Consider the following 27,895-nt stretch of genomic DNA (forward strand, 5'->3'; position numbering starts at 1 on the left):
GACATTTACTAGCGAGACAACCCAATGGATAGGCTGGTGGGATGGAAAGCCAACCACCTCTAATTAACAATTTAAAAAAAAAATCCAGCTCAAATTTGTTGACAATAAACTATTCGGTGTTCGGGAGTTTGCATTCTTTTAGGATTGTACATTAGACACAATGGGTTAGATCCTGACCGAGTTGGTTGCACCTAGTGCCTACTGAAATCAATGCAACTTTCTACATTGATTTCCATGGGAACTCAGTACAATGAAGTCAGGATCTCATCAAGAATATATCCGTTGGATGTGTTAACCGAGGGCACCAATTCACCTGAGATTTGATGGGCAAATGCAGGTAATCTCTTCTAACATAGGACAGGATTTCAAAGCTCCAACCACTTGGACTTCATAACTTTTCCTGAATTCTTATGGCTGTCACTGAATGTCTTCAGCCCATGTTTTATGAAGAAAACCTTTGTTACGGGAATTATACAAGTATTATTTCCCTGCTTCTTGCATATGACCAGAGAAAGACCCAAGGAGGAGCTCTAGAAGTTTACCACCTTTTGCATAATTCCCACATTTGTGCATAAATTTACAATAAAAGGCAGTGGGGAGAGCAGGCTTATTTACAGTCATTTGCACTCAGTGGTTCCTTCTGCCCACACAACCCAATTTTCCCTGATCCCTGTACCTACTGCAGACCTTTTTGCCATATCCAGAACTATTCTAGAGGGTCCCCTAACCCTCAGCATCAACTTTTTGGGGGTGGCGATTAAGTGGGTAGGAGGGACCAGCAAAAATAGGGGGGGGGGCTCCTTGCAAGAGTGAAATATGCTTTCTGCTACTAATTACAACCCACTATGTCAAAGTGCCAACCTGAGGTTCTGTATTTACTTCAATATAGCAGCGCCAACCAACTAAATCTTCTACATTCTTCTACTGCTACTGTTGGTACACGATATATTATGAGTGGGACTGATCTATTTACAGTCATAAAGCTTATATCTGCGACCCCCGGGCGTGCTCTTTCCCAAACGTATAGGGACAAACTAGCCCATTCTTGAGCAAATGGGGAATTTCCCAGAAACGGAACCTTCAACAAGAAGCAATTTAACCACGAGAACAGTTATCTGTGTGACCATGTTCACAGCTTTTATTTGATCAGTAGCCAACTACTACTCACTAGTCCCCAAATTAAAAAAAAAGAAAACACGAATTAAATAAATAGCAGTAATAAATCTCATACATTACTTTCGGAGGCTTAAAAATCCATCTCACTCACATAAAAAGCAGTACCATTTTCAAAAACACACTTACATACTCAGAGAGAGCCCTACTGGGTTGGCTTCTTGCTTCACCAAGGCACTCTATGCCTCAACCAGAAAGTGGCAGCATTCCCACAATCCTCATGCATCGCTAGTTCTTTGTGCTCACTCAGAAAACCCACCCAATAATTGTTGTAAAATACAAAATTCTCCGAAATAAAACATTTGTATTGCAAGGTTACAGTACTTTTAATTTTTCTACAAACTAAGGCCCCATTTTACAATCTCATCGGTTCAGGGAAGACCATGAAGTCTCAAGAGGACCCACGGAAATTGAAGGGGTAATTTTCAAGCATTTAATCTCCTCCTTATATATTGGGCTGCAGGGCTGAGATCAATGCAGGAAACTTTTGAGCACTCTTCCCTGTTCCAGAAGTTTTAAAGCAATTTTGGCTTCTTCTTTTTTCTTGGCCTCTGTTTATCCCTGCAATTCCTGTTTCCACCATCTCCAAACAGGAGCTGCCCCTTAGGTCTAGAAGCTAATGCTGAGGAGAGTCTCAAATCGTCAGCATACGTGTGACTTTTGTTCAAAATGTTCTGGGTTGTCCATTTCATTGCAATGCATGATTCCACTGCACACGGTAGGACTGAAGTCTTCCTCCCCAAGGCAAGCGAACATTGACACTTGTGTTCTAATATTTACACAAAGTGCTTTCTTCTCCTCGCCAGCAAAAGGATCTCCATTAGACACAAGAGCAGGCACCACCACACGACGCGAATTAAGACATAACTCCAAAGACAGGATTGTGGCGGCAAATACCAGGACCGTATTCCTCATAATCTTTCTTGGTGTGACATACTTCAAAGAACTCTGACTGAGAAAACAAACAGAGAAAACGAGGTGCATATGAAGAAGCAAACAAACCAAGATTAATAACAAAGCATACAACAAAGCAAGTACGAAACAAGTGTGGTAAGTGCAAAAGAAGGTTAATCAATGTACAGTGGAACCTCGGTTTTGGAGCGTCTCGGAAGCCGGATGGTTCGGAACCCGAACGCCGAAAACTCAGAAGTGAATGCTTCCATTTCCAAACATGCCTTGGAAGTCGGACGGCTTCTGAGGCACGTTTCTCCATTTTCTCCATTTAAATTGCTGACCGCCCATTGTATCTCGGTTGTCGAACGTTTCGGAAGTCGAACCTCTTCCGGAACGGATTACGTTCAACAACCAAGGTTCCACTGTACTCTTATTCCCCTCTTGGATATTGGATTGGAAACAGTGATAGTAGCAGAGAGATTGGACTGCGGAAACAACAGTGGCCAATTGTCTTGCTTTCAGGCATACATATACACAAACACTCCAAAATGCATTGCTACCCTCAACAGTAATTATTATTACTTAATAATACAATACAATTCAGGAGAGGTCAAAGCATACCTTCCTACAATTCACCACAAATTATGCCATAATGAGTAAATATGAATGTAAAATTTCAGATCTAGCCTGCAAAATTAAACAAAACAGAAAATAAAAAGTGGTGCCCTCCAAACGTTTTTGGAGTAAAACTCCCACAACCCTTGACTATTGGTCATGCTAGCTAGAGCTGATGGGACTTGAAGTCAAACAACATTTGGAGGAAACCATGTTGGCTACCCCTGAAACAGAAGACAGTAGAGCTCCATATGATAATGCAAAATAAAACAATACCCAGCAATGGAAAGAACACCAAACGAAAGTTAATCTTCTAATAATTCTCCTTTATCTAAGGAGAATTATGCCACCGTGCATGGGATTGGAGGAGATGGCCTCCAATTATTTTCCAGTAATGTTATTCTATGACAAAGTGTTTTCATAAGAGACATACTGTTGATGCAAGCATTGATCCTCCAAACCAGACTGCATAGCGCTGCATATGGTGACTTATCACTTGAACTTCAACAGGTTTGGGCTGTAAAAGCAAACACAACCAGCAGTTCAGTATATCATCAAAACACAGCATGACCTTGATTAACTGAACCTGGTCAGAGCAGCAACTGTACCTTGATCCCAGATAGTTGCTATGAGAGAAGGGAAGGAGAATTCTGAATGTCCAGCTATGCAGAGACAAACAGATGTACTGAGGCTGGTACAGATTACTTATCCAGCATTCATGCAGCTTGCCCTGTCTGGGGCCCACACCTGTTGCAAGTCCCCAGTGCTTCAAACAGCTTCTACCTCCTCTCCTGCATAGTTGGCACATGCCAGATCCAAGCACCTCAAAACACATTCTCAGCTCCCCACCCACGCACCCCACCTTCTTGCAAAAGGATGCTATAATCACAGCATTGTCATCTACAGTCCAGAGGGAAATGGACAAGGAAATGCAGAAGTATATCCCTGCTTCTATCATTTCTACACTGTGGTTCCATTTTGCAGGTCTAAATTTTCATATCAGCACCTCCAACTGCTGAAGAGACCTAGTTCAGTTATGAACCAGCAACACCTTGCAGTTGTGGCAAAATGGAAACTCTAGAGAACAGATATTGGAGGAATGAGCTAAAATGCTTGGGGGGGGGCAAAGAAGCAAAGCTATATCTGGCACTGCTGAATATATATGATGGTCAGAAACAAGATCCTCCATATATAAAAAAAATTATGTTTCTCCTGGTGATGGCGAATAATTGGTGGTATAAGAGAGGAAGTATAATGGAATGGCGTAGTTATATGAGGCATGTTGATTTCTTAGAGAAATTAACAAAGTGCAAACACTAAGGAGGATGACTTTACAGGTAATTGGTATGGCTTTTTGCAGCAGGCTTGAAATTCTTCGAATATAGCACTTGTTTTGGTCACCCATGGCACACTGTGGAGAGACCCGTGAGGATGAGTGGACTATTAGTTATTGGATATGGGGACTATTTTTGTATTTCTTTGTATTATTGTATTTATCATGTTATTGTTCTGTTTTTGTTGTTCAAACAATAAAAATGTTTCCAGAAAAGAAAAGAAAAGAAAAGAAAAGAAAAGAAAAGAAAAGAAAAGAAAATTCTAGAGGCCTTCTGAATGTTGCGATTCCTTTGGATTGGGAAAAATCCAGAAACAGTCAGAAGCAGTGCTCATCACATCACCTCCTCAAGTGCTAGAGCCAGTTAAAGCCATCTCCCCTTTGCTGCAGCATCTCAGGTCTGGGCTTTGGCTTCACTAGATGCTTTTAGTACTCTAGTAAAAATGTCATCTGATTTAAAGGCCTCATTAACAGAGCTACATGTGCACTTGCTTTGCTCGTTCAGGCATTTAATAGACAGTAAAACCCGTTTACCTTTATCCGACCACCACTGAGCTCTTCGCTGGTTTTCAGTCGAGCATCTACGACCCTCTTCAAGTCTCTCTGCAGCCGGCGCCCAAAATCCCTGAACATCGTGGATCCTCCTGAAAGAACCACATTCTATAGGGCAAAGAAATGGAACAGTTTTTGCCCTTTAGGCTATATGACCCAGGAGCAGCGCTGAGCACATGGCAATTCTGAGATAAAGCGCCATGTGCACTGCCACTGGAGGAAGAACAGGACACAAATATGCTAAAGCCACGTTACATTTGGTCATTCGGAAAACTGATCATGCCAGTGACCATAAGCTACTGTGTAGCCATAAGCAGACAACCAGCTTACCAAGCTAGCAACTATAAAATGCTGCAAGTTTACAATGCGCTCAAGGCTGTTTTGGGGTTATGTAAATCTGCCCTTAGCCTTAACAACACAGAGAGACTTTGAAAATAAACACGAAGAAAGGGATTGCAATCCTGAAAGACCTAAGACAGACCTGCCCTGCCTGAATAGGCACAGAAAAACATGCAGGGTCAACTAAAAGCAGCAACATTAATGCAACAGCATAGGTGGCTTTTAAAGGTATATAGCAGGACTGAAGGGGTGGTTCAAACTGGCCCATCTAGTCCAGCATCCTGTGCTCACGTTGACCAACCCACCAGCAGGACAGAAGCACAAGAGCAATCTCCCCTCCTGAAGTTTCCAGCAACTGGTATACAAAAGAAATTCCACCTCCAAGGTCCCTGGAGGCAGAGCATAGCCTCTATCACGGCTTGTAGTCATTGACAGAATTACCCTCAAGTAATTGGTATAATCCTTTTTTAAAAGCCATCCAAGTCGGTGGCCATTACTGCCTCTTGTTGGCTTATCTCATACATGGGGTGATTTGGGCTCAGGAACGGCCTCGGTCCTGTATACCTGAAGGAGCGTCTCCACCCCCATCTTTCAGCCTGGACACTGAGGTCCAGCTCTGAGGGCCTTCTGGCAGTTCCCTCGCTGCAAGAACTGAGGTTACAGGGAACCAGGCAGAGGGCCTTCTCAGTAGTGGCGCCTGCCCTGTGGAACGCCCTCCCAGCAGATGTCAAGGCAATAAACAACTATTTTACTTTTAAAAGACAACTGAAGGCAGCCCTGCTTAGGGAAGTTTTTAATGTTTTATGCTGTATTGTTTTTAATATTCGGTTGGAAGCCGCCCAGAGTGGCTAACCTAGCCAGATGGGCGGGGTATAAATAATAAATTATTATTATTACGAAGGAAATTAACCTCTTCCTCCATGCCCAGTTCTTCCAAAACTTTGTTTATGTATCTTGAAGTCTTGTATCTCCTGCATGCTTTCCTTATTCTTAAAATACATATGACTGGGGGAGAGAGGAAGGCACTTGGGTCTCCCGTAGCAACAACCTGTATCTTCTTGGACAGACTCTGACTTTTGAGTGCCATGAGTCTTAGTGGCATTTTTTTTTAAGTGCTCTAAAAAGTACAGAATGTATAAGTATTGTGACCTAATGATGAGAGTCTGTCTGCACCTGAATCTTCATTATTCCTCACTCTCCCCCTTGTGCTGACCCACTTTCATATAAGCAAAAGAAGTTGAGCTACCCTGCTATCATTTCAGCACCTTGCATGCTGCAATCTATATTCTGCAGTTTTCACTGTGCTGCACAAGAACATTCAAGTAAGTATAGTCCTACCATGAACCAAGGGCAGCTTCTGAAAATAAACTCCAGTTGTAATGAAAAGAAATACCATATTTAATTATTAGGCAGTGCAGCCAGGTATGTCATGTTGATCAGACAGTGCCACCTATCTATCACGGTCAGTTTTTAAGCTAACATCTTTGAACAGCCTTAATGGTTTGAAGGCATTTCTTTAATCAGCCTTCACAGCTTAGGACCTTTGTTTTTATCCAGCAGACAGTAGGGCTTTGTGATAAATCGCTGTATCATTGAATACCGGTACTGAAATAACAACATGGTAAGTGTTTCAATAAGGCAATATACCAGTGACTAGTAAATCACTTAAACTACTTTTAAAAATAGCTGAAAATATATTAAATATATTATATGGAAGTTTATTTAAAGTTTTTATTAAATCTACTACTTCCTTGCATTTTAAGGCCTTCCATCGCCGCAGGGAGCCTCGTCAAGGTCCTCGGCTGCTGCGGGGAAGCGCGGCACACCCTCCACTGCTGCGGGGAGGTATGGCGGGACACTCTGTTGCCGCTGGGAGACTCAGCAAGGCCCTCTGCTGCCACAGATATATATCACAATATTGATATTGTGATATTTAAAGGTAAAGGGACTCCTGACCATTAGGTCCAGTCGTGCCCGACTCTGGGGTTCATCTCGCTTTATTGGCTGAGGGAGCTGGCGTACAGCTTCCGGGTCATGTGGCCAGCATGACTAAGCCGCTTCTGGAGAACCAGAGCAGCGCACGGAAACACCGTTTACCTTCCCATTGGAATGGTACCTATTTATCTACTTGCACTTTGATGCGCTTTCGAACAGCTAGGTTGGCAGGAGCAGGGACCAAGCAACGGGAGCTCACCCTGTCGTGGGGATGCGAACCGCGACCTTCTGATCAGCAAGTCCTAGGCTCTGTGGTTTAACCCACAGTGCCACCCACGTCCCCATTGTGATATTTAGCTGGTGGTATATCGTAATGTTGAAAACCAGGTATCGCCCAGCCCTAGCAGACTGCCTTTTGTCCAGGAAGACAATAGAGCTATTTAAGTCCCTTCCTGAGAAAGTTAGTTCAGGCACAGGGATCTGTTGTATGTCTTCCACTGTGAAGACAGATTGGAAGAATTCAGCTTCTCTGAAATCTTCTTTTCCTCCTTTTGATTCCCTTTCCAAATTCCAAATTTCCAAATTGATTTCCATCACATTTGGACTTTAGAAAAGGAAAACTTCCCAAAACAGAGGAACTTGGTGAAAAAGTGAAGTTGGCAAAAAGAATAGGAATAAGATCAAATCTCTCCAGAATGGTGTTGGGTGAGTGAGTGTCAAAACAACAACAATAGAAGCTCAGCTAGCATGCATACTGCAGCTCAAGAAAGTTACCACTGAGAGCAAGAGGATGCCAGCATGGCTAATGGGCAGAGTGAAGAAAGCTAGTTGAGGAAAAAAGGCTTCCATCTTCCGAACAAAAAGGAACATAAAACTCTGGCAAAAAAAAAGGAAGCAGACAATACAGCATTTAAATTAGAAGAGCACACCACGAAAAAAATAAGGCCACCACTAACAAAATGTTTTAATACATAATGAGAAGCTTGAATTCTGCTAGGGAGGTGGCTGTACTTTTGGACAAAAAGGGAATCAAAAGGAGGAAAAGGAGATTTCAGAGAAGCTGAATTCTTCCAATCTGTCTTCACAGTGGAAGACATACAACAGATCCCTGTGCCTGAACTAACTTTCTCAGGAAGGGAATCGGAGGAACTGAGGCAAACGGTTATGACAAGAGACAAAGTTCTAGGCCTTACTGACAAATTGAAATTTGAAAAATCACTGCATCCAAATGGCATCCACTTGAGAGCTTTTAAGGAACTCAAAGGTAAAAATTGCTGATCTTCTAACAAAAAGAAACCCAGACACCAACGCTGAGCAGGCCCATCGCACATGTCCCATCTGCTGTATTTCAAGCAGTGCAAAGTTACAGAGCATAGATACACCCATGGTGTGTTTCAAAATTGTATCAGTCACCAACTATAATAGTATTTGATCACTTAAATTTCATTTTTAGAAACAATGGATTTTCATCCATATGTTTCCTTTAATGTTCAACCTCCCTTGTTCTATTACAATCAGCTACAATTCCAAAATAAAATACTATTTAAATTGTGCAATTTTAATTTTATTTTTAAAAGATAAGAAAGTACCCAAAATGAGGGTGATTAGAACCCTGTACGATTGGGGAGAGCTGGAACACTCTGAAATGCAGAACGGAGGTGATCATCTTTGATTACTGCCTCACATGGCCAGCCATGTTGAAAAGAGCACAATTTTGTCAGCTGAGTGTAAGAGAACATTGACTGATGCTCAGAAAGCAGCATAACAGGGGGAAATATGGAGCACTCCGGGGAAGATCTAAGTAATTTAATCCCAGTTGGAAAAGATTTAAGAAAGAGAAACCAACGGAAAGACAGAAATTAATAAAAGCAGACTTCAGCTAGGCTCCCTGCTATGGAGAGTGCAGTGGGACTCCCAAAAACAGTGTTTAGCATTTAAATTACTAACATACCCTAGAAATACAAAAAGGAAGGAGCCAGCAGGGATGGAGCAGCACTCTTTGTTATTACCAGAGTGCTAACAATCAATTTCTTCTCAGAGAATCCACATGACAATAAGGCTCCCATTTTCCTTCAGTTCTTTTCTCTCAGGGTTGCCTCCCAGCTTATTTTCCTTCAATTCTTTAGACACATCTAGGGAAGTAGCCAAATAACACCCAGAAACTGGCATCATTAATGCATGAATAGCCAGACAAGCTAAGGGCTGCATCTTCAACCTACACATAATTAGCTTATACAATCCACAAACATCAATGGGGTTAGGTACAGGAGAGAATTCACAAACAAAAGCTGGCTACCAGATTAGGTGGCTTTCAAAACCTATTACAGAAAAATTCACGGAGGGGAGAGGGATCCATCTACAGTCATTACTGAAGCAGAATCTCCACAGACGGTGTATGTCTGAAGTGTCTGCTATTTACTAAGTTTCTCGAAAGGTATGTTTACATGGCAAATGCCAGATCTTGCCACACTAAGGACATTCTGATGAAAGTCATCAGTCTAGTATTATCATGCTAATGAATAGCTTGAGAACCAGCCTGTGGAAGTCAAACCTATCAAAAGCACTCATTCTCACTTTATGTCTACACAAACCTTCAGGAACTTTTCACCAACGTTCTTACCTATTTTAAGGGAAATAAATGCAGGAAGTGCCTCTCAAAGTTCAAGTTTTCCCCAATTCCCACCCCTGGCTGCATTTGGATGATTATACAGTGGTACCTCGCAAGACGAATGCCTCGCAAGACGAAAAACTCGCAAGACGAAAGAGTTTTTTGTTTTTTGAGTTGCTTTGCAAGACGAATTTCCCTATGGGCTTGCTTCGCAAAACGAAAACGTCTTGCGCCTTTTTCTTAAAACCGTCAATGCATTCCTATGGGAAACCGTCAATGCATTTCCTATGGGAAACCGTGCTTCGCAAGACGAAAAATTCACAAGACGAAAAAACTCGCAGAACGAATTAATTTCGTCTTGCGAGGCACCACTGTATTGCAGCTTAATAAGCCCAAATATGCATTCCCTGCTCTCCTCTTCCTGCAGGGCACATCAACAGAATGAGTTCTCCAAGGAACCATAATTTTCTGTTTTATCCAAACAGAAAACTATGGTTATCACCTTTGGAATAAGTCAGGATCTGCGAGATGATTTCTCCCGCCATGTGATCTTTAGATGATGAGTGGTATACGAACGTAATAAACAATAATAACACAATCAACTTCTAGGGATTGCAGTTGGTTAATATTACTTGTACTGCCAATCTATCACACCAGCAAGACATGACCACTGCTCTTAGATATTAAAGGATTAAGGGCTTCTGTCACTTATAAAACTGCTTTCACTCTTTGTTCATTCGTTTTGGGATTTGTACACATAATACGCTTTACAGAGGCTCCTCTGAATCTATGTCAGAGGTGGCTCAACCTGTTAGGATATTTCCGTTCCACCTTAAAAGGGTGCAGGATGTTTGTGTCACAGCCTGCGTATTTTCCTGTTTCACAGGATGTTTATGTTGTGTCTTTGTTTTCGTTTCTCTCTCTGCCGGAGACACTGAAGCAGGCAGTCATGTTTTTCTTTGTTCTGACCAACGCTAAATAAACTTGTAAATAATGCTCTCCTGAGTGCATCTTTCGCTGTGTGCTTTATCTGCTGATAGAGCATGCACGGCTCTGGAATGTGGCAAGCTATTTCTGGAGCTCGTGTCGCTAATTGCTGATACTGCGTGTCTACGGGAGATCAATGGACGTCCGGAGACGACGTGGAGTCATGATGGACTTTGTCTCCCTGGCAGTATCCCAACACAACCATGGTCCTCCAGATGGTGCTGGATTAGAGTTCCCTCCCATGACTGATGACCACTGGCCATACTGGATGGGGCTGATGGCGTCCAACAATATCTGGGAGACCAAATGAACATGCATTAAGTTACCCCCTCCCCCAAAAAAGACAAGCCCCCCCAAACTGTACCTTATATAAAGGGCGCCGAACATCAATGGGGCAGTTCTGTACAACGTCATCGACGACATTTGAAATGGATTCCATAAAGTCTGGATTGGCAAACTAAAAGAAATGTAAGTAGAAACACAGGTGATGGGGTCATTATATGCACACACAAGCAAGGCTGCGGTGAAAAGGCTAAAGAGACATAGTTTAGAGGACTTTGTTAGCCCATTGCAACGAGAAACGTCTCAGAGTGCTGTGCCACAATGAAGACTGACAAGGTCCTTTTGCAGACAACGGCCTACTTCATCAGATCCACCCAAAAGACAGCTCAAGTTGACATTGGTAATAGCACCTCCTTACTACTTAAACCTCACACGTGCAGCCACAGTAGTAATTAATACCATTTGTCTACCACCAGTTTGTCCCACAGATAATCAGTGGGTGTTAACTTTCTTTCTTTTTTTCATTTTCATTCACTTTGTTTGTATGTCGTTTTCCACACATGAAAAAATCATGCTCAAAGCAGCTTTCAACAAAGAAAGCAGGAATGCATTAAAAAAACCCAACTCAGTACAAAAACAATTTTGTAATAACACAGGGGAGCAACAAGTAACTTCTGTAATACATTGGCATCAGTGCAGCCACCACAAACTTATCTGCAACAGTTATAAGTTAACATAATATGTTAATATCATATCATGGAAGAAGTGCTTCTTCCATGGCTTATACAACACTTAATACCCATTCCTAGTTGTTCTCAGTATAGAGACTGCAGGAGATTAAGGGCTAACTCCCTCGTGTTACCAGTGTTACATGGTAAGTTCCCCTAAACTAGAAAGCAAAGAGAACTGTTAATAACAGCTGTGTGTGTACATTTAATTCTAATGCATCTTACTATGATTCAGCCACAAGGTGGTGCTCTCTCACAAGAAGTGCCATTACATTCCTTCCTAATATGACTAGTAGAATTATTACTTTTAATATTATTGTTGTTGTATAGAGTCTTAGAGGAGGGGCAGTACCTCTGGCGGGGGATACATCATGCTCCTTCTGGGGTAGTCTGTCCACCTGTGGCTCTTAGACGCTGTCAGCATGTGACAGTGGACACACACTGGAAACACCTTTTGACTGGCCGGTTAAACCAGGTAAGGGTAGCTGATGGGCCTCAAACCCTCAGTGAATCAGGGGCCTCCCCTGCATGCAAAGACACACTCCGGTGGATTGAGCAGACAAGACCAATAGTGGGTCTAACAGACAAGAAGGCAGGTTTCTGCACATACTATAGAGGGACGTGAGGGGCAGATGGGGCTCGTCAACCTGGGAAGGGAGTCCATCTAGGAGAAGGAAAGCTCTGATCATAACCTCTTACGCCTTGCAGGGTATCTTCAGGAAAAGAAAAGGATAAGGAGTTGACCCTACACAAATCCGGAGTGGAGTCCCTAAGGTGCTTGGATGGCGCCTTGTACGCCTCCTTCCAGCAACTCCTGCAGTCAAGATGGTGCCAAACGCATTGCTTTCTCTGAGAGGAGGGTCTTGTCATCTGGGCAGCCCAGGACCTCCATACACACTGCCCTGGCGTGTGTCCCAGAGAGCTCACTCCAGTGCCACAGTGGCCTGTCTTCACCCCCTGAGGCACACTCCATTGTCTCTCGAGAAAGATGGATGCCAACAACATGCACTACTACAGCAGACTCTTACCTCTGGATGAAAGAAGATTTCTGGCCCAAGGAACCTTTCATAACCAACATCTATGATAAATTTATTTTTGTTGATTGAATTGATGCCTGTATATTGCTTTATCCACTTGCGTGGATCTGTATCATACTTGGCAAATTCCTTCACTATGTCTGGACAAATATAACAGTACTTTTCCTATGAAGAAATACAAAGATGAAGAAACACAATTATTTTATTGAATTAAAGGGATAGGCCATCTGAGTGCAATAAGGTCTCATTCCCAATTAAGTGTACATCTGTGGCCTTAGGCATGCAATTGAGAAGAGACAAAGCAGCATCCAAATCAGTAGGAATCTGTCTTAAAAATGCTACAATCAACTGCTTGTGAGCAAATGGCCCTCTGTGCTTATAAAGAAGCACTCTCCTCTCTGGCTGATCTGCAGCCGAAGAGAGAGAATATTCCTTGCAAAACAGCTATATGGGAAACACCTGTGGGAGGGTTTGCCATCTGAACCAAAATTCAGGGTCTGAACCCCTTGACACCCATAATAAGCACAAGTAAAAAAAGTAGAACTGCAGCATATCAGACTGCCTGTTTACTCAAAATATGATCTTTCTATGTCGCCAGGAACATCAGCTCCTGCAGGCAATTATGGCCAGAAGCAATTCCCATGCGTAGCCAATGCAGAGACAAACATAGCTCACACGAATTGCTTGCAGGCATGCCTGCAATCATCTCATGTGATTGGATAGCCAAGGGGCTTATGCCACTGAAGTTGGTGCCCTTCCCTATGCCTGGCAAGCGGGACAGATCTAGCTGGCTGGCTTTGCTCTGGTTGTCAATATGCACTATCTATCCCTTTCTGTTATAAGGAAGAAGAGGACCAGAACTCTGAGGACACCTTGTTGAAACAGAACATATAGAACCATTGCCTCAGAGGAAGAAATGATTGCCAAATAAAAAGTTTGGGGCTTTTGAAATTAGTTTAATAAAAGTCTCGACTCTGCACCAGTTTTGAGTTTCACCTCTTCTTGCTTTCACAGTCACCGCTACCCTAGTTTCCCTTTCACAACATATTTTCCCCATCAACCCCCTCCTTTATAGGACACAAAGGGACAAGAGTATGTGCAAGATTACAGGAGATTATCCTTCTTACTTCCTTTCCCCAGGTCCCAAAAACTGTAACTAGCTGTCTATGCATGGCACCGCTGTGCTGCAACAATCACAGAACACAGCCACTAGTAATAAACAACTGAGAAAAGATGGGGCAGGGGGAATAACAAAGTTGTTATATTTCAATGATTCACTGGCAATCTGTTTCTGGACAGGCTGGTTAGTTTCACAAAAGTGTTTACCTTTATGGCTTTAGCTGTCTCCAATGATTGTTCGGGTGGAATTCCCACCTCCCTCTCCCTTAGGAGCTGTTGAATGAAATATGTAATATCTCTACCTGCAATGGGGATGTGTTTGATGCAACTGCCAATTACATAACCTTCTGCCTATAGAAGGAGAAAAAGGAGTTATGAGTAGTAGATCCATAGCAACATGTTCAAACAGTTGCTGCTATCTAGCGTTTATAGCTCAAGAGAAACCATACCTATAGCACAATCCTATACATAAGTCGATTAGACATAAGCCCAATTTAGTTCATTGGGACTGACTCCCAAGTAAGTTGGTATCAAGCAACTACAACCTCTCTTGCAGTTCCTACAACATCTCTTGCAGGTGACTAACTTTTTTCTCCCTCAACTTGGATTGCACTGGGCCCACAGCAAACCAGTCCCTGAGATGCCACCTGCTACAATAAGCCACCATTTGGCACTGCTGTCGCCTAAAGCATAATAGTCAGGCATGCAAAATATGTACTCATGAGAAATGCTTAAGACAACCCATTTGCCAAGTGCATAGTATAAAATGGGGTGGAAATAAGAAGGGCCCTGGTTCAAGCAAAACAGTTGTGTGAACCAGTTCTTACTTTCATGCTCTAAATGGAAGTTTAGCTTCTTCAGGGTCCCAAAAGAATTAAGCTGCAGTGACAGAAGCACAGTTGAAAGCATACCCTAAGGGAGAAGCAGCTATTTTAATCAACCTGGGCAGGGATCCAAAAAGCTACTTTTCATGCACCCAAAGGTTTGCATGGTCCCAGTGGGGATTTTGCCCTTTTCTTTCATCCACGTCACCACCTTGCCATACTGCACTAGAAATTACTGCAAAGCACTCTTCTTCATGAGCCTGCCTTTGAAAAGCGTTCAGAAACTACAGCTGGGGCAAAACGAGATGCCCTTTTTGGGCTTCCACAGATGGAGCCCTCTTTGAAGAGCACATTAGTCAAGCTTTGCATAATGTCCTGCTCATTTCCAGCTGCAATTCAAAATGCCAGTTATTACCTACGAAGCCCTGAACAGTTTGGGACTAGGATAGTTGAAGGATCACATCCTACCACATGAATCTGCCCCACCACTGCGTTCAACATTCAAGGCCCTTCTCAATGCTTGACACCTTCAAAGGCATGTGGGGGACACAGGACAAGGCTTTTTTGGTTGCAATATCCAGACAATGAAACCCCCACCCTAAGGGAGGGTTTTATTTCTCCAAGCATTTGGCATGTGTTGAAAATTTTTCCCCCACCTTTCTGTGTTGGCTTTGGTTTAATGTGCTGTCTGCTGTTTTATTTGTCATCTTTATTGTATCTTAGATTTTATGGTACGTGCTATTTAATTTTAAGTGGAAGCTACACTGAGGACTCTTCCAAAGCAGGATATAAATCTTTTAAATACAATACCACTTGTATTGCATTTTAAACACATACTACTTGTAAATCTGAATGGACTTTCAAAGTGGTTTACAATAAAACAAGAGTTTTTTGTTCAAGAAACAGGAATCAAAATTTCATTTGGGTTCTTTGACTTAATGTATAGATTCTGAGATCCTGGACAATTTAGTTTTTCCTACACAACACCGTTTTTATATGTCCTTATTTTCAAAAGGCAAGCAAGATCTTCACATGCTTCACTTAAAAGCATGGTCTTATTTGAGATCAAATCAGTGTGTGTCTACCACATTCTGATACTAAATGTTAAACGTGTTGATTTAATAAATTCCCTTCCTTATTATTTCAGAAATTCACATAATAATATGCCTGTGCTTTTCAGCTGTGGTAAGAAAAGCACATAATATTGAATATACATGATGCAGAACACATATACTACTTACCACTGGAATGACATGGGTCACACCATCACCACTGTCAACAACAGTTCCAGTTAAAGTACGTTCCCCAACTTGCCGTGAAGTCCAAGATGCAGCTAAAGCCAACACGGCCTGCACAGGGTAAAAGATTACAACCGCAACCATTCAGCAGCCATAAAACCACCACCCAAGTTTCCAGCCAAATTGAGAACTAACAGATTAAAAACTAGAAACCTAAGAGCTGCTAGGAACTTGAGCTATGAAACAGGAAGCCTTCCGTTCAAATCCAGCTTAAGCCAAGAGTTAGCCTGAGGGTCAAACCAGCCGCCATGATAATTGCATGAATGCAATTCACATGTGCTTTTTTGTTATGTAAATAGAGTGAAAGCCTGAACAGCTAAAACTACTATTTGAGGTTCAAGGAAAGCTTGTATTGGCGGCAACAGTGGCTTCATTCAAGATGCAAGTAGCAACTTTCAAGAGGCCAGTTTCTTCCACTGTGGTGGGGTGGGAAGAGAAGTGACGTCATAAAGAGATGATAAAATGATAGAACCATAGAGTTAGAAAGGACCCCATGGATTATCTAGTCCAGGCTTCCTCAACCTTGGCCCTCCAGATGTTTCGAGACTACAATTCCCATCATCCCTGACCACTGGTCCTGCTAGCTAGGGATCATGGGAGTTGTAGGCCAAAACATCTGGAGGGCTAAGGCTGAGGAAGCCTGATCTAGTCCAACTCCCAGCAATGCAGGATATGAACCCATACAGTGATCAAACCCGTGATCTTGGTATTATCAGCACCACACTCTAACCAACTGAGCTAACCAGCAACTTTCCCTCCTTAGCCCCTCTGCCACAGTCCAACATCTGCCCAGGATTCCCCATAGGTGCTATTAACATAACAAACTAACAAAAAAACAAGCATGTGGGGCAGCAGTGGCCCATGCGGCAGTGAAGGTGAGGTACCCCAGATCTCCTGGCTTCCGAACACAGCATGAGGGGAAGGGACAAGGCACAGGGAGCTCAGCATTGTGTGGTGCACCAGAGCTAATCCAGCACTTATATATCTGCCCAGCACCAAGCTCCCTGCACCTTGCATTTCCCTTTCTGGTAAGCACTAGTGCCACGCTGTGTTCAGAAGCCACAAGGACACTGGTGTTGTGGTGGAGCCACAACACAGGCTGCTACTGATGTGGGAAAACATACGGGGATAATAATGCCAGTGTTAAACAGCCTGTTAAAGGGATTGCCAAGACAGCAATATGTTAAGAACTTTAAACATTGGGAAGGAGTTAAGTCTTATCTAAAAGAAATAAAATCTCCATCTGCTATATAAAGCATGCAGAAAGGTTGCCTGCTGGGCCACCTGGGAGAGGAGGGGGGAGAGAGAGAGAGAGAGAGAGAGAGAGAGAGAGAGAGAGAGAGAGAGAGACTTCATATTATGCCACTTCTAAGAAAAGTCTGTCCCAGTACCATTAGATGTAGCTTATTGAAATGAAAAGTTTAGAGCTTAAAGTGTTTTTATCAATCACTTTCCACAAACATAAGTAAAACAAGAACATCTAGATTGAGTTGTAGCAAAATCAGAGGTAAATAGCAGGAACATAGGTAAAGGTAAAGGGGTCCCTGACCATAAGGTCCAGTCGTGACCGACTCTGGAGTTGCGGCGCTCATCTCGCTTTATTGGCCATGGGAGCCGGCATTTGTCCGCAGACAGCTTCCGGGTCATGTGGCCAGCATGACTAAGCCGCTTCTGGTGAACCAGAGCAGCACACGGAAACGCCGTTTACCTTCCCGCCGGAGCAGTACCTATTTATCTACTTGCACTTTGTGCTTTCGAACTGCTAGGTTGGCAGGAGCTGGGACCAAACAACAGGAGCTCACCCCGTCGCGGGGATTCGAACCGCCAACCTTCTGATTGGCAAGCCCTAGGCTCCATGGTTTAACCCACAGCACCACCCGCATCCCTAGCAGGAACATAGCATGCATTAAAATCCACATAAAAAGGTAGTTCATGTACAAAACAGATACAGGAATGCTCTATTGGTCCTGTTCACCTTCAGTTTAACAAATGATCTGTTTGCTCCCTTCTCTCCCTCACTAGCTATCCTTTAGCTGGCACTCTTCCTAGCCACATTAGATGGAGAGGTGAGGCCACAGGATCCACTCCACTGGTTCAGCTGAGAGACCCATCAAACCACATTTGGCTCCTCCTCTCCCCTCAAGTGTTTCCATTTAAGCTGATCATTATAAAAACATCATAATTTTAAGAACTGGTGCTTGAGTTTGCTTGCTCATCTTCCCTCCTCATTCCTTTGATTTTCCATCCTTTAAATTGCAAACCTACAGGCTGCAAATATATCGTTTCTCACTTATTGTTTGTAAGGTGCTTTTTGTAAGAAGCCTTTTTGGCTGAACAATAGATAAAAAAGCACTAAATAAATAAATATGGATTTCATCACATCTAACAAAGGTTTTCACCTCCAAATTAAAGCAACCGTCACACTCTAAAAACCCTTAATTTAGGTAATACGCGCAGAGATGTCCATACTTTATTCTGCGAAGATATTGTTCACTGTTAGAGAGATTCGCTGTTTACCTGAACCGCAATGTAAAGTCCTGGCACGTTAAAAGATTCAAACATGATTTCCGCGAGGTATTCTCTGTTCTCAGGAGTATTCAGTGGTGGCTCAGTCTGTTTTTAAAAGATATTATTAAGTTATAAAAGCATAACTGGAATTGACACTGTGTGTGTGTGTGTGTGTGTGTGTGTGTGTGTGTTTAGCAGCCCTGTTTTTATAAAGATATGTGAATCTAAGACAGCCTTCCCCAACCTGGTGCCTTCTAGATGTTTGTACTGCAATGCTATTCAGCCCCATCAGAGACAATGCAGTCCAAAACATCCACAGGGGAGAAGATGAGGAATACTGACATAAGAGAACATGGGACTAACTATTCCCCAGTTTTTAAAAAAGTTGTAAAACATACATTTAAGAATGGCAAACCTTTGGCCTGTTCCTCTTACCATCAAGAAGTAGTGATCTTCTGGTTCAGCTCGAAGATATTTAAAAATAACCTGCTCCATGAATCTTTCCATAAGATCCCAGTCTTCCACAATACCATGTCGTATAGGCCACTGAAGCAAAGGTAAATGGAAAAATATCACACTACTGAAAAGCATGTCCCTTTTGCATAACATGAGTAGGTTTATATTCTGTTGTCTCGATCCAGCAGACACGCTGTACACAAGGAACTCATCATGAGCAGGGCCCAATTGGCTTCCAAATAAGAAAAACAAGTCATGCCTGACACTGAAATGCTGAAGGGAAGAGTCCCTTTGCATGCCATGTTCTGTGTACACATCATCATTCAATGGCTTTCAGTTGGCAAATAATATGAAACTGTCAAGGCAGTGTGTGCTCTGACCTTGTCAGGCCCTACATACACCAAGTGAGAGTGCTCTCAAAGTCCTTTGCAACACCTTAACTCAGACAGCAGTCATAAAGGCAACAGTACCAGGACAGGAGATGCAGCATGGGAAGGGAAGAACCCTTGCAATGCTTGGCCTCTGCCCGATCAGGAGAAAGCCAACATAAACTTGAAGAAAACATGTAGACACAGTGCCATGGCTTATGGAGTCACATATGCAAGGAGCTTGCAGTCTAGGCTGCAACAGCGGGAGAGAGAAGAGAGAAGTAAAGAGAAAGGCAAGGGTAACAGGGGACAAATACATATGTACACATAACCTTGATTGAAATGAAAAGGAAGTAAGGACTAAGGGTTAAGCTAAAGACTTCACAGGTTTTAAAGAGAGATTTGAAGGAAAGAGGCACCAAGTACTAGGAAGGGCTTCAAGCATATAGGGCAGCAAAAGAGGAAGAGTGGAGGTAATTAAAGGAGCAAGATACTTTTGCGTGGTAAAGGATAATCAAATCAGAACTCTCAAATACCCAATTCTTCTCTGTGCATTGGTCATACCCTCTGTGCATTGGTCATACACTCTGAGGTTGCTACATCTTAACAACACATCCATAAAAGAAGTATTGTGGAATCAGATTGGTTAAAAACATGTGTCCTCACTGAACTGAACTGAGCTACATCTTGCAACAGCCTGCAGAGCTACATCTTGCAAGAGCAAAGATCAGCCTACCCCACAGCTTCTTTCTTCCTTTCTTTTCTTTCTTTCTTTTGTTTGAAGGGTGCTTCATTTTTTACTCCAGCCTTACCTTTGTAGCATAGGTAGGTTTATCTACGGCTTCATCTCCAATGAAAAAGTCTAGATCATCAATTCCTTGGGTAAGCCTCCTCTGTGCTTGGTCACCAACTTTTGCCGATTCTCTTATTGCAATACCTACATTAAAAGAATTACAAGACGCCATCCCATTAACACCACCCTTTTCTAAACTCTAAAATCCTAGCCAAATATGTACAATTTCACAGCCAGGTGGCATCTGCAATTCAGCATATAAATGGACTGGAAGATTATTCAAGTTGTATCCATGGTGTCAGGTAAAGAGGAAGTCCCTTGTCTGCTAAGGCAGATCCCTGGCAGCAACACAATGGAGATAGGCAGGAAACAGGACTTGTCATAGCAACCAGAAACTGGTCTAATGGGGGCTGGACCTGGCAAAGAAGGAAAGCAAGCTTTTCTCTTCAGTTATCCACTAGCCAAGCACAGTAGTGTAGTAAATACCATTTCTCAAAAAAGAGCAAAATGTACTCCACCCAAAGAAAGCTGAGCTAGAGAGCTGAAAAGCAGTCGCCTCTCTTCATCAATTAGCACATATTTTATAATGAAGCGTAAAAATTACTTACATGATGGGATAATGAATTGTGGTTCTGTATTCCCTGCATAACCCAGTTTTGTATACCTAAAACAAGAAAGTGAACCAGTCTTCAAATGCGTATTGTGGAACAACAAAGCTGCTGTTATACAAATGTGCTACACAAAGTACTGTATAATTAGTGACTCACACAACACTTAGTGTTTGGACTAGCCTTGTGTTTTAACAACTCGCTTGGTAGCCAAAGGTGATGAGGTATATTCCCTGAAAGTCTGTAAGTTGGCTGGCAAAGCAAGGATAGGTCCCTTCAACCAGGTAAAAACCAGTAACCATTTCACCAGGCTACAGTTTTAACCCTGTTCTTCAAGAGACAATCTGAGGACCCCATCAAGGACCGCTATGCCTCTCATAAAATGCTAGTAAAATTGAATTGCCATGTCATGAAATAATGCATGTCTAAAAAGTGTGTCACCAACATGAAAAGTTTGGAAAGCTCTGGTCTATGGTGTACTCAGGGCAGCATCAGGGCCAACTTGAGGGCCAGGGAAGGGGAGCTGCTGTTGTCTATAGAAACTCTCTCTCCATGGTCTCTGTCAAGTTGTAGGGGGATCTGCACTGTGTGTTTCTGACACTGGGCAATCAGGACAGATTAGAGATTCTGCTGGTTTACCACCCACCTCGCTGCCCAGCAGTCTCCCAACCTGAGCTGACAGAGCTGGTCTTGGAGGCATCACTGAGGACTCACAGACTGCTGGTTTGGGGGGACTTCAACATCCATGCTGAAGCGACTGGTCCTGGGGTGGCTTAGGACTTCATGGCTCCCATGATAACCATGGGGCTGTCCTGACATGTCTCTTGCTCAATGCAAGGCACACACTAGAGTGACTTGTTTTCTCAACAGGGCAGGAAGAGGGTGATCTGAAAGTGGGGGAATCATGCCAATTCTGGCCCAATTGCACTGGCTGCCAATTCATTTCCAGGCCCAATTGAAAATGCTGGTTTTGACTTATACAGCCTTAAATGCCTCAGGAACACAACCCCTCAAGGACTGCCTCTCCTCATATGAACCGACCCAGACCTTGCCATCATCATCTGAGGCCCTCCTTCACATGCCTCCTCCATGCAAGGTCTGGAAGGTGACATGAGAATGGGTCTTTTCTGCAGTGGCCCCCTGCTTGTAGAATGCCCTCCCAAGGTTGCCAGGCAATCATTCCTCTTCTTCCAGGCCTTTGGTTAATTAAACAATTATGTCGAGCGGGCATTATTTTTTTCTTTTTATATTCTAAACCACCTTGTGATCTTCAGATGAAAGGCAGCATAGAAAATGAATAAATAACAATAATAATATATCTCCACTTTTGAGAAGTTGTCTTAATTTACAGCAGAGTCCTGAGCATGCTTTCCTAGAAATAAGTCCCACCAATTTCAGTGGGAATTGTTCCCCAGGCATGTATGTTTTGGGGCACACCCTTAATCCAAATGCAGCAAGGCCTCAACAGTACAAAGTTATAAGACTCCCAAGGAGACCTTACACTGCTGAAACTAACAGTTAATATGAAATGCAGTTTGACTTCAACATCAAGGCACATGTCATTCCAAACAATCTTAATATAGATCATTCTGACCATGTGAAATCAGGGGCATGTAAACTGATCGCTAGGGAAACTTGTCAGAGAGAGAGATGATTTATACAACTGAAAGAGGAGCAGAACCTGGCAGACAATTCGTTTAGGCAGAAGAAATGCAGTAAAATAAAAAAAATTCAAATCATGACCTGGGAATGAGATACAGGATAAGTGATTATTAATCAAAGGATCAAGCAATTGCTAAAATCATTTTGGGTTCTACTAATTAAACACATGCATGTGCTCTTAGCATACACCCATGCCTGCAATCTAAAGGGTCCGCATCTGGACTGCTTAGTTGGGGTGTCTAGAGGGCACTATCTTATTATATCCAGTGCTAGCTAATATGTATATGAAGCCACTGGGAGTGGCCATTAGGAATTTTTGGGCCAGGAGCCATCCATATGCTGATAACACTCAGCTTTATTTCTCTGTAACATCTTGAGTCGGGAGAGGCCGTGAAGTCCCTGGACAGGTGCCTGGAAGCATTGGCAGGATAGATTTGGGAAAACAAGCTGAGCTTGAATGCTGGTAAAATGGAGCCACTATGGGTGAGTGGTTTCCATGTCTGAGACACTGGTCAACTCTCTACCCTGGGTGGGATTACACTCCCCCTGAAGGGCTAGGTTTACACTCCGGGTGTGCTTCTGGATCAATCTTTATCACTGGAGGCCCAAGAAGCCTCGGTGGCTAGAAACACCTTTTACCAGTGCACCCGATACAACTATAGCTGCTCCTGGACCAGGAAAGCTTGGCTACAGTAGTTCATGCACTGGTTACTGCAAGCCCCAAACTTTGCATGGCAAATCTTTCAAAAGGAGCAATGTTTAAAAAGTAGCTTGTGTTGTGTCCTCTAAAAGCCAAGTGCTCTATGGGCACATCCAAGCCCTGAGGGGGCACTAAAAATAGTACAGATCCAAGCCTTTTTCTCCTAGACTTTTGCAGCCTGGTTAGAGTCGTTTATTGGTCATGTTACTTAAAAAGGAAAGTCTAAAAATAAATGCAATGGCCCGTGAGGGAGGGGCATTGGAAGAGGCATTGCTGTTTAGAAGCATGGTGCTGAATTTCCAGAGGGGCAGTTGTGTTAGCCTGCTATAACACGAAACAGCAGAGAGTCCTGCAGCACCTTTAAGTCTAACAAATTTATCATGGCATAAGTTTCAATGGACTTCAATGCATGAAGTGCTCCCTAGAGTTGCAGGTATAGTGGTTGTAGTAGGTTGTAAACAATAAGGTCAGAAGGAAATTAAATGCAGAAAAACAACAATTAGGTTAACAGTGGCCATCATAAAAACAGTTGTTGTTGATAACACAGGCATCCTGGCATTGGAAATCCAATTTACTGTACACCTAAATTATTTTTTCTCGATTCCATCATTATCATCAAACCTTTATTGGCATCACTTCTTGATTCCATATGGATACTGAAGATACAGTCAAAATTAATCATCTTCACAATGTTTTGTGGGCTTCCTACTCTCCTGGCAACAGATGGAGACTGACACAGACTCCAGCCTTACTTGCTCAACTAGGACTTGCTTATCTGTGACTGTGACATCAATCAAATGTCTTGGCAAGAAAGCACTGGTCAACTGCTATACAATTCCTACCATATGGCACATGTGCACTTCCTAAGAGAGTTCTATCCAGTGTTACTCAAATTCAGAACAGACCAACTAAAATGAATAGATATGTTTAACTTACATCCATTAATTATCAAGGATCTACTCCAAGTAGAAATTTGTTGGCTACAACCCAGGAATCCTGCAATCCAGGAACTCTAGGTGATCAGCCAGCACTTGCCAGAAAACCTGGAAAGTGGCAGGTCTCCAGCATGCCAGCCAGACTTAAGAGGGGTTTGCCTCCTTGGCAAAGCCTGGCCAATCATACACTTGCAAAATGTGAAGTGTGTGTGGAATAAATTGGGCAGGGCTTTCAGGAGGGTGTTGGCAGAATTTGTAGTTGTGGGATTTGGGGATGCATGTGCAAGAGAGGACTTCAAAAAGAAGGGTTGTAACTTGGGTAAATATTACTCCAAACACAGGAAGAACTACATTGTTGCTCATCTGGTGACCATATACCAAAAAAACCACACCTTTTAACAGTTGTACAGAGAGGTGGTAATTTAAGAAGATCCTCATCTGCAGCGCTAGAAAGTGACAAGCTGCACATGTCCAAGTGCTACAAATAAGACCCATACTAAGTCAAAAATTCCCCTACCCAGTGACTACTGGAATTATCACCCCTCCACCTGTTGCTTCCATGGGTCAGTTCCAGACTAAAGTAGCTGCAGTGAGTTCACCTTCACCTTAATATCAATGTAACAACTGCTTCATGATCAATTTAAGTGCCATTTATTTTAATTAGAACCAAGTGTGACTAACAAAGATCCAGCCCTATGGTTTTAACCTTCCCCCACCATTACTTTTCTTTTAAACCAATATGGGTTTAAAAACTTGATTTTTTCCCCTTTTACAAGAAAGCTGCAAGAGTTTTTGTAAATCAAAGATTTATACAACCTGTAGCACACAACTGCAGGTATGCACATGCATTTCAAAAAGTATTCAATGAATAGATAATTGCAGGCTTATAACACTGATAAATTTCAAGGTTATATAGACCAAACCACAATGTGAGAATCAAATACTTTAGCATGTACGACCAAAAGCTTCTGTAGTCACCAATTCTTCTACAGGAGGTTAAGCAAGAAAACAGAGGGTGGGGGACTGTGTGGGGTACAAGGGCTTTACATTCTGGCTTAAGAGATGGGTTTTGAAATGAATTTGTGATTTAACCCTGTCATTTGCATAAGGGAACAGGTGAGGAGAGAGGGAAGGATAACATCATCACACTGTACATATAAAACACTTTCTGCTTCCTACAAGGAACTCCTTCAACAAATTCCAAAACCTGACCAAGTGGTGGGGAGCCTCAACATGCCAGCATATTCTCAACATCTTCTGAATATACAATAAGTCATATCAAAATATATGAAATATGAGGTTGGAGGAAGAGTTTAAGAGGTAGGAAAGCTGGCAAAATAATATAACTGGGAGAAAATCCACAAGGGACCAGAGGAACAAAAGGGATGACAGTAGGGCAGAAACCCAACAGAGGCAATCGTTTTAAATATGCTAAATTGTGGGTATGGCAGGCAGAGAATCCATGGACTGCGTGCTGAGCTAAGGGTGCCTCAAAAGCATGATGAAGGTCAATCCAGGTAATACACCATTAAACGAGAGAACAAAATGAAAGGTGGTTGGTTGCTTTGGAGATAGCCCTGGTTCAGGGGAGGGTGTGCTGTTTGTGTAAAACAAGGATGGCACAAATTAGCGAGGCGGGGGTGGGGAGAAGTATTATGGGTTCATTTTGGACACTTTGAAAGCACTGGCAATGGAGGACAAGAGAGCAGGAAGGGCAGAACAGAGAACAGAGAATCCTTAGGATTTCAGACTCCTGGCACCTCTGTTCATAAGAAGGAAACCTAGACAGAAGCTTGCTTCTTAAAGCTGCGGAGATGAAGGGGCATTTCTAGAGGAGATAAAGCAAAGCAGCTATTATTCTTTTTAAATTTATATACTGCTTATGTGCCGAAATGACTTATTAATAGAGGGCACCGAAGGCATCAAGGATAGAAGGGAGAGCGAAGGGACCCTGGGGTGCAACCCTTCACTAATCTCTTTCGGCTAACTGTTTTCAAGGAATAAATAGGCCATTAAAACTTGACACTATAGCGGCAGGAAGGGGAGAAGAGGTACCAAGAGAAATCTCACATCCTTTGGGGAAGGGAAGATGCCGGAGGAGGTTAGCCTAACAGCAAGCATCCCTGAGTGGGTGGAAGAGAAAGACGAAAAGGCAAAGCTGGTTGTGGCAAGGATGGAATTTGGGCTGGGGGGTTGACAATGAGAACACGTACCCCCACCCTGGGGAGAAGGGGGTCAAATACTAAGCCGTATCAGTATTTGGGGTAGGGTGGGGTGGGAAGATGCTGGCAGGGAGAGGCTGCCATGGGCAACCCCGAGATGGAAAGAGGAGATCGAGAGGAGAGGCAGCGAGTCTTTTTAGGGGTGAAATAAAACATGCTAAGGAAAGGGGGCTATATATGAAAGGGCCTTGCTGGTGGAAGGAGGGGGCTGGCTCCTCTGGGGGAGAAGGCGCCCCAGTTCTCCGAAAGAAGGTGCCCATTCTGGGGCGAAGGAGAGGAGGGTTTGGGGCCGCCGCGCAACGCCTGAGGCCGGCGCCCGCCTTCACTCACCCGGTGCCGCCGTCCACGACGCACGGCGGCAGGTGGCTCCCCATTTTCGGGGAGGCGGAGGGGCCTGGGAAAGCCGCCCACCACCAGCAGCAGCACCAGCAGCCGCCGCCGCCACAGCAACGCTCCGCAGCCGACGAGCCTGACAGCGGCGACCGCAGCAGCAGCAGCAGCACGCTTGCGCCAAGGCCCACGCTTCTCCCGCCGCCACCCCCCACCCCGCTCCTCCGCACCCGCCGCGGCGGTTTTAAGCGAGGCGACGCAAAAGCCACCCGTCGCCGCCGCCTCCCCCGGCGGCCATTTTGGGATGTGGCCCAGGCTAGGCCTTTGCCCTTGGTGTCAGCGGTCGCCTAGCAACAGGCGCGGCTGAGGCTGGAGGGAGAGGAGAGGAGAGGAGAGGGCCGGTGTGCCCGGGGAGAAGCCCAGGGGCGAACAGCGGGGAATGTGCCTCGTGTTGTTGTTATTCTTGTTTATAAATAAAGTGACATTAAAAACGAGAATATATATAGTATGACCCGTAATACTGGCTGTTCCCATCGATCTGGGCAACCAAACCAACTGCCATCTTCCCGCTTTTCTCTCTCCACCAATGCCTTTCTCCTCTTGTGTCATGGCTTTTAGATTGCAAGCCCGAAAGCAGGGCCTACCTTGTAATAAGAAATTCTAAGGTCTCAAATATATAATAAATATTCATAAATGCACATATGTAAATATATAAACCATGTGTCTGAAACAGTACAGGATAGCAATCCTGAGGCCATTTTAACTCTCCCAATGACCTCAAATATTCCTCTGCAGTAAGGGAGGCATTATCTTTTCACTTACAAATCCTGTCTTAAGGGCGTATTTGTGTGTGAATAGGGTGAGCCTGTGACTTGGATTCAGGAACTAAAGAATTAATCATCACAAGAAAATGGCCAGGCTGCCCAGGTAATGCAATCAGCAACTATTATCAGGTATCCTGGCAGACAGGATTTCTGCGGTACATACATCTGCGCCTCCTATGATGTATGTATGATGATTTTGGGGTGGTCTTTGGCTAAGGGGGTTGGGCAATGTCAAAAGTCCTTAAAGGTTCCCATAGTGCTTTTTTTCAAGGGGATGCAGGGGGACACATACCCCTAAACAATTTGTGAATCTAAGTTCGGCCTCATTGAGGGGCAGTATTTCAATATAAGTAGGAAAATAAGAGGTCCCCTATATTTTTTTAAGAAAAAAAAAAGCACCGCGTTCCTGCACACTTTTGTTCAGGGTCTGTCCTTCCTTGGAAGGAGGGGAGGGAACTCTGCTTTGTGATCCTGCCTCCATCCATTTGCCAAGCCCCAATTTTTATATCAATCTTCTTCTTTTTTGTAAGCTGCTCTAAGAGCCTTTTTTGTGGGGGTTGGAGCTGGATATGCTTATTTTAAGAAATAAACAGGAGCAGGGAAGGAGAGTTGGGGTCTGGAGGCTTTGGGGCTTTTTCCTCAGGGTTTGTTCTTGCACAAGGAGAGAAGGATCAAGGGAGCGTGACTGCTCGTTCTTCTTGACCATACTTGACCCTATTACATGAGAGTTACCTTCTGAGGCACCACACGTGCCAGTGATACCAT

General features: G+C 43.4%; 1 protein-coding gene across 2 annotated transcripts; it reads right to left on the reverse strand.

Annotated features, from left to right (window-relative positions):
* Window positions 1–1,116: 1,116 nt before the first annotated feature.
* ACTR3B (actin related protein 3B) lies at window positions 1,117–26,735 on the reverse strand. Of its 2 annotated transcripts, none has more exons than XM_083406680.1 (12): window positions 26,307–26,735; window positions 20,458–20,513; window positions 19,869–19,993; window positions 18,668–18,778; window positions 18,242–18,337; window positions 15,668–15,775; window positions 13,810–13,953; window positions 12,475–12,648; window positions 10,801–10,893; window positions 4,550–4,675; window positions 3,116–3,199; window positions 1,117–2,125 (listed from the first exon to the last, which is right to left on the reverse strand). In XM_083406680.1, exons 1-12 carry the CDS (start codon window positions 26,348–26,350, stop codon window positions 2,030–2,032), a joined length of 1,257 nt encoding a protein of 418 aa, XP_083262806.1. In that variant the 5' UTR covers window positions 26,351–26,735; the 3' UTR covers window positions 1,117–2,029. The 2 variants fall into 2 exon arrangements, with proteins under 2 accessions (XP_083262806.1, XP_083262807.1); XM_083406681.1 differs by having other exon boundaries at window positions 1,117–2,121; window positions 26,307–26,609.
* Between the last annotated feature and the right edge of the window lie 1,160 nt (window positions 26,736–27,895).

Source organism: Podarcis tiliguerta, assembly GCF_965153285.1.
Source record: "Podarcis tiliguerta genome assembly, chromosome: 12".
NCBI lineage: Eukaryota > Metazoa > Chordata > Lepidosauria > Squamata > Lacertidae > Podarcis > Podarcis tiliguerta.

Bases quoted from the DNA above. Each gene is read 5' to 3' on its own strand.
- ACTR3B (XM_083406681.1), bottom strand. From the start codon at position 26,350: ATGGGGAGCCACCTGCCGCCGTGCGTCGTGGACGGCGGCACCGG. The intron at 15,776-18,241 runs GTAAACAGCGAA...TACCCTGTGCAG, and splicing joins GACTTTACATTGCGGTTCAG to GCCGTGTTGGCTTTAGCTGC. The intron at 13,954-15,667 runs GTAAGTAGTATA...CTCCTTCTATAG, and splicing joins TGACCCATGTCATTCCAGTG to GCAGAAGGTTATGTAATTGG.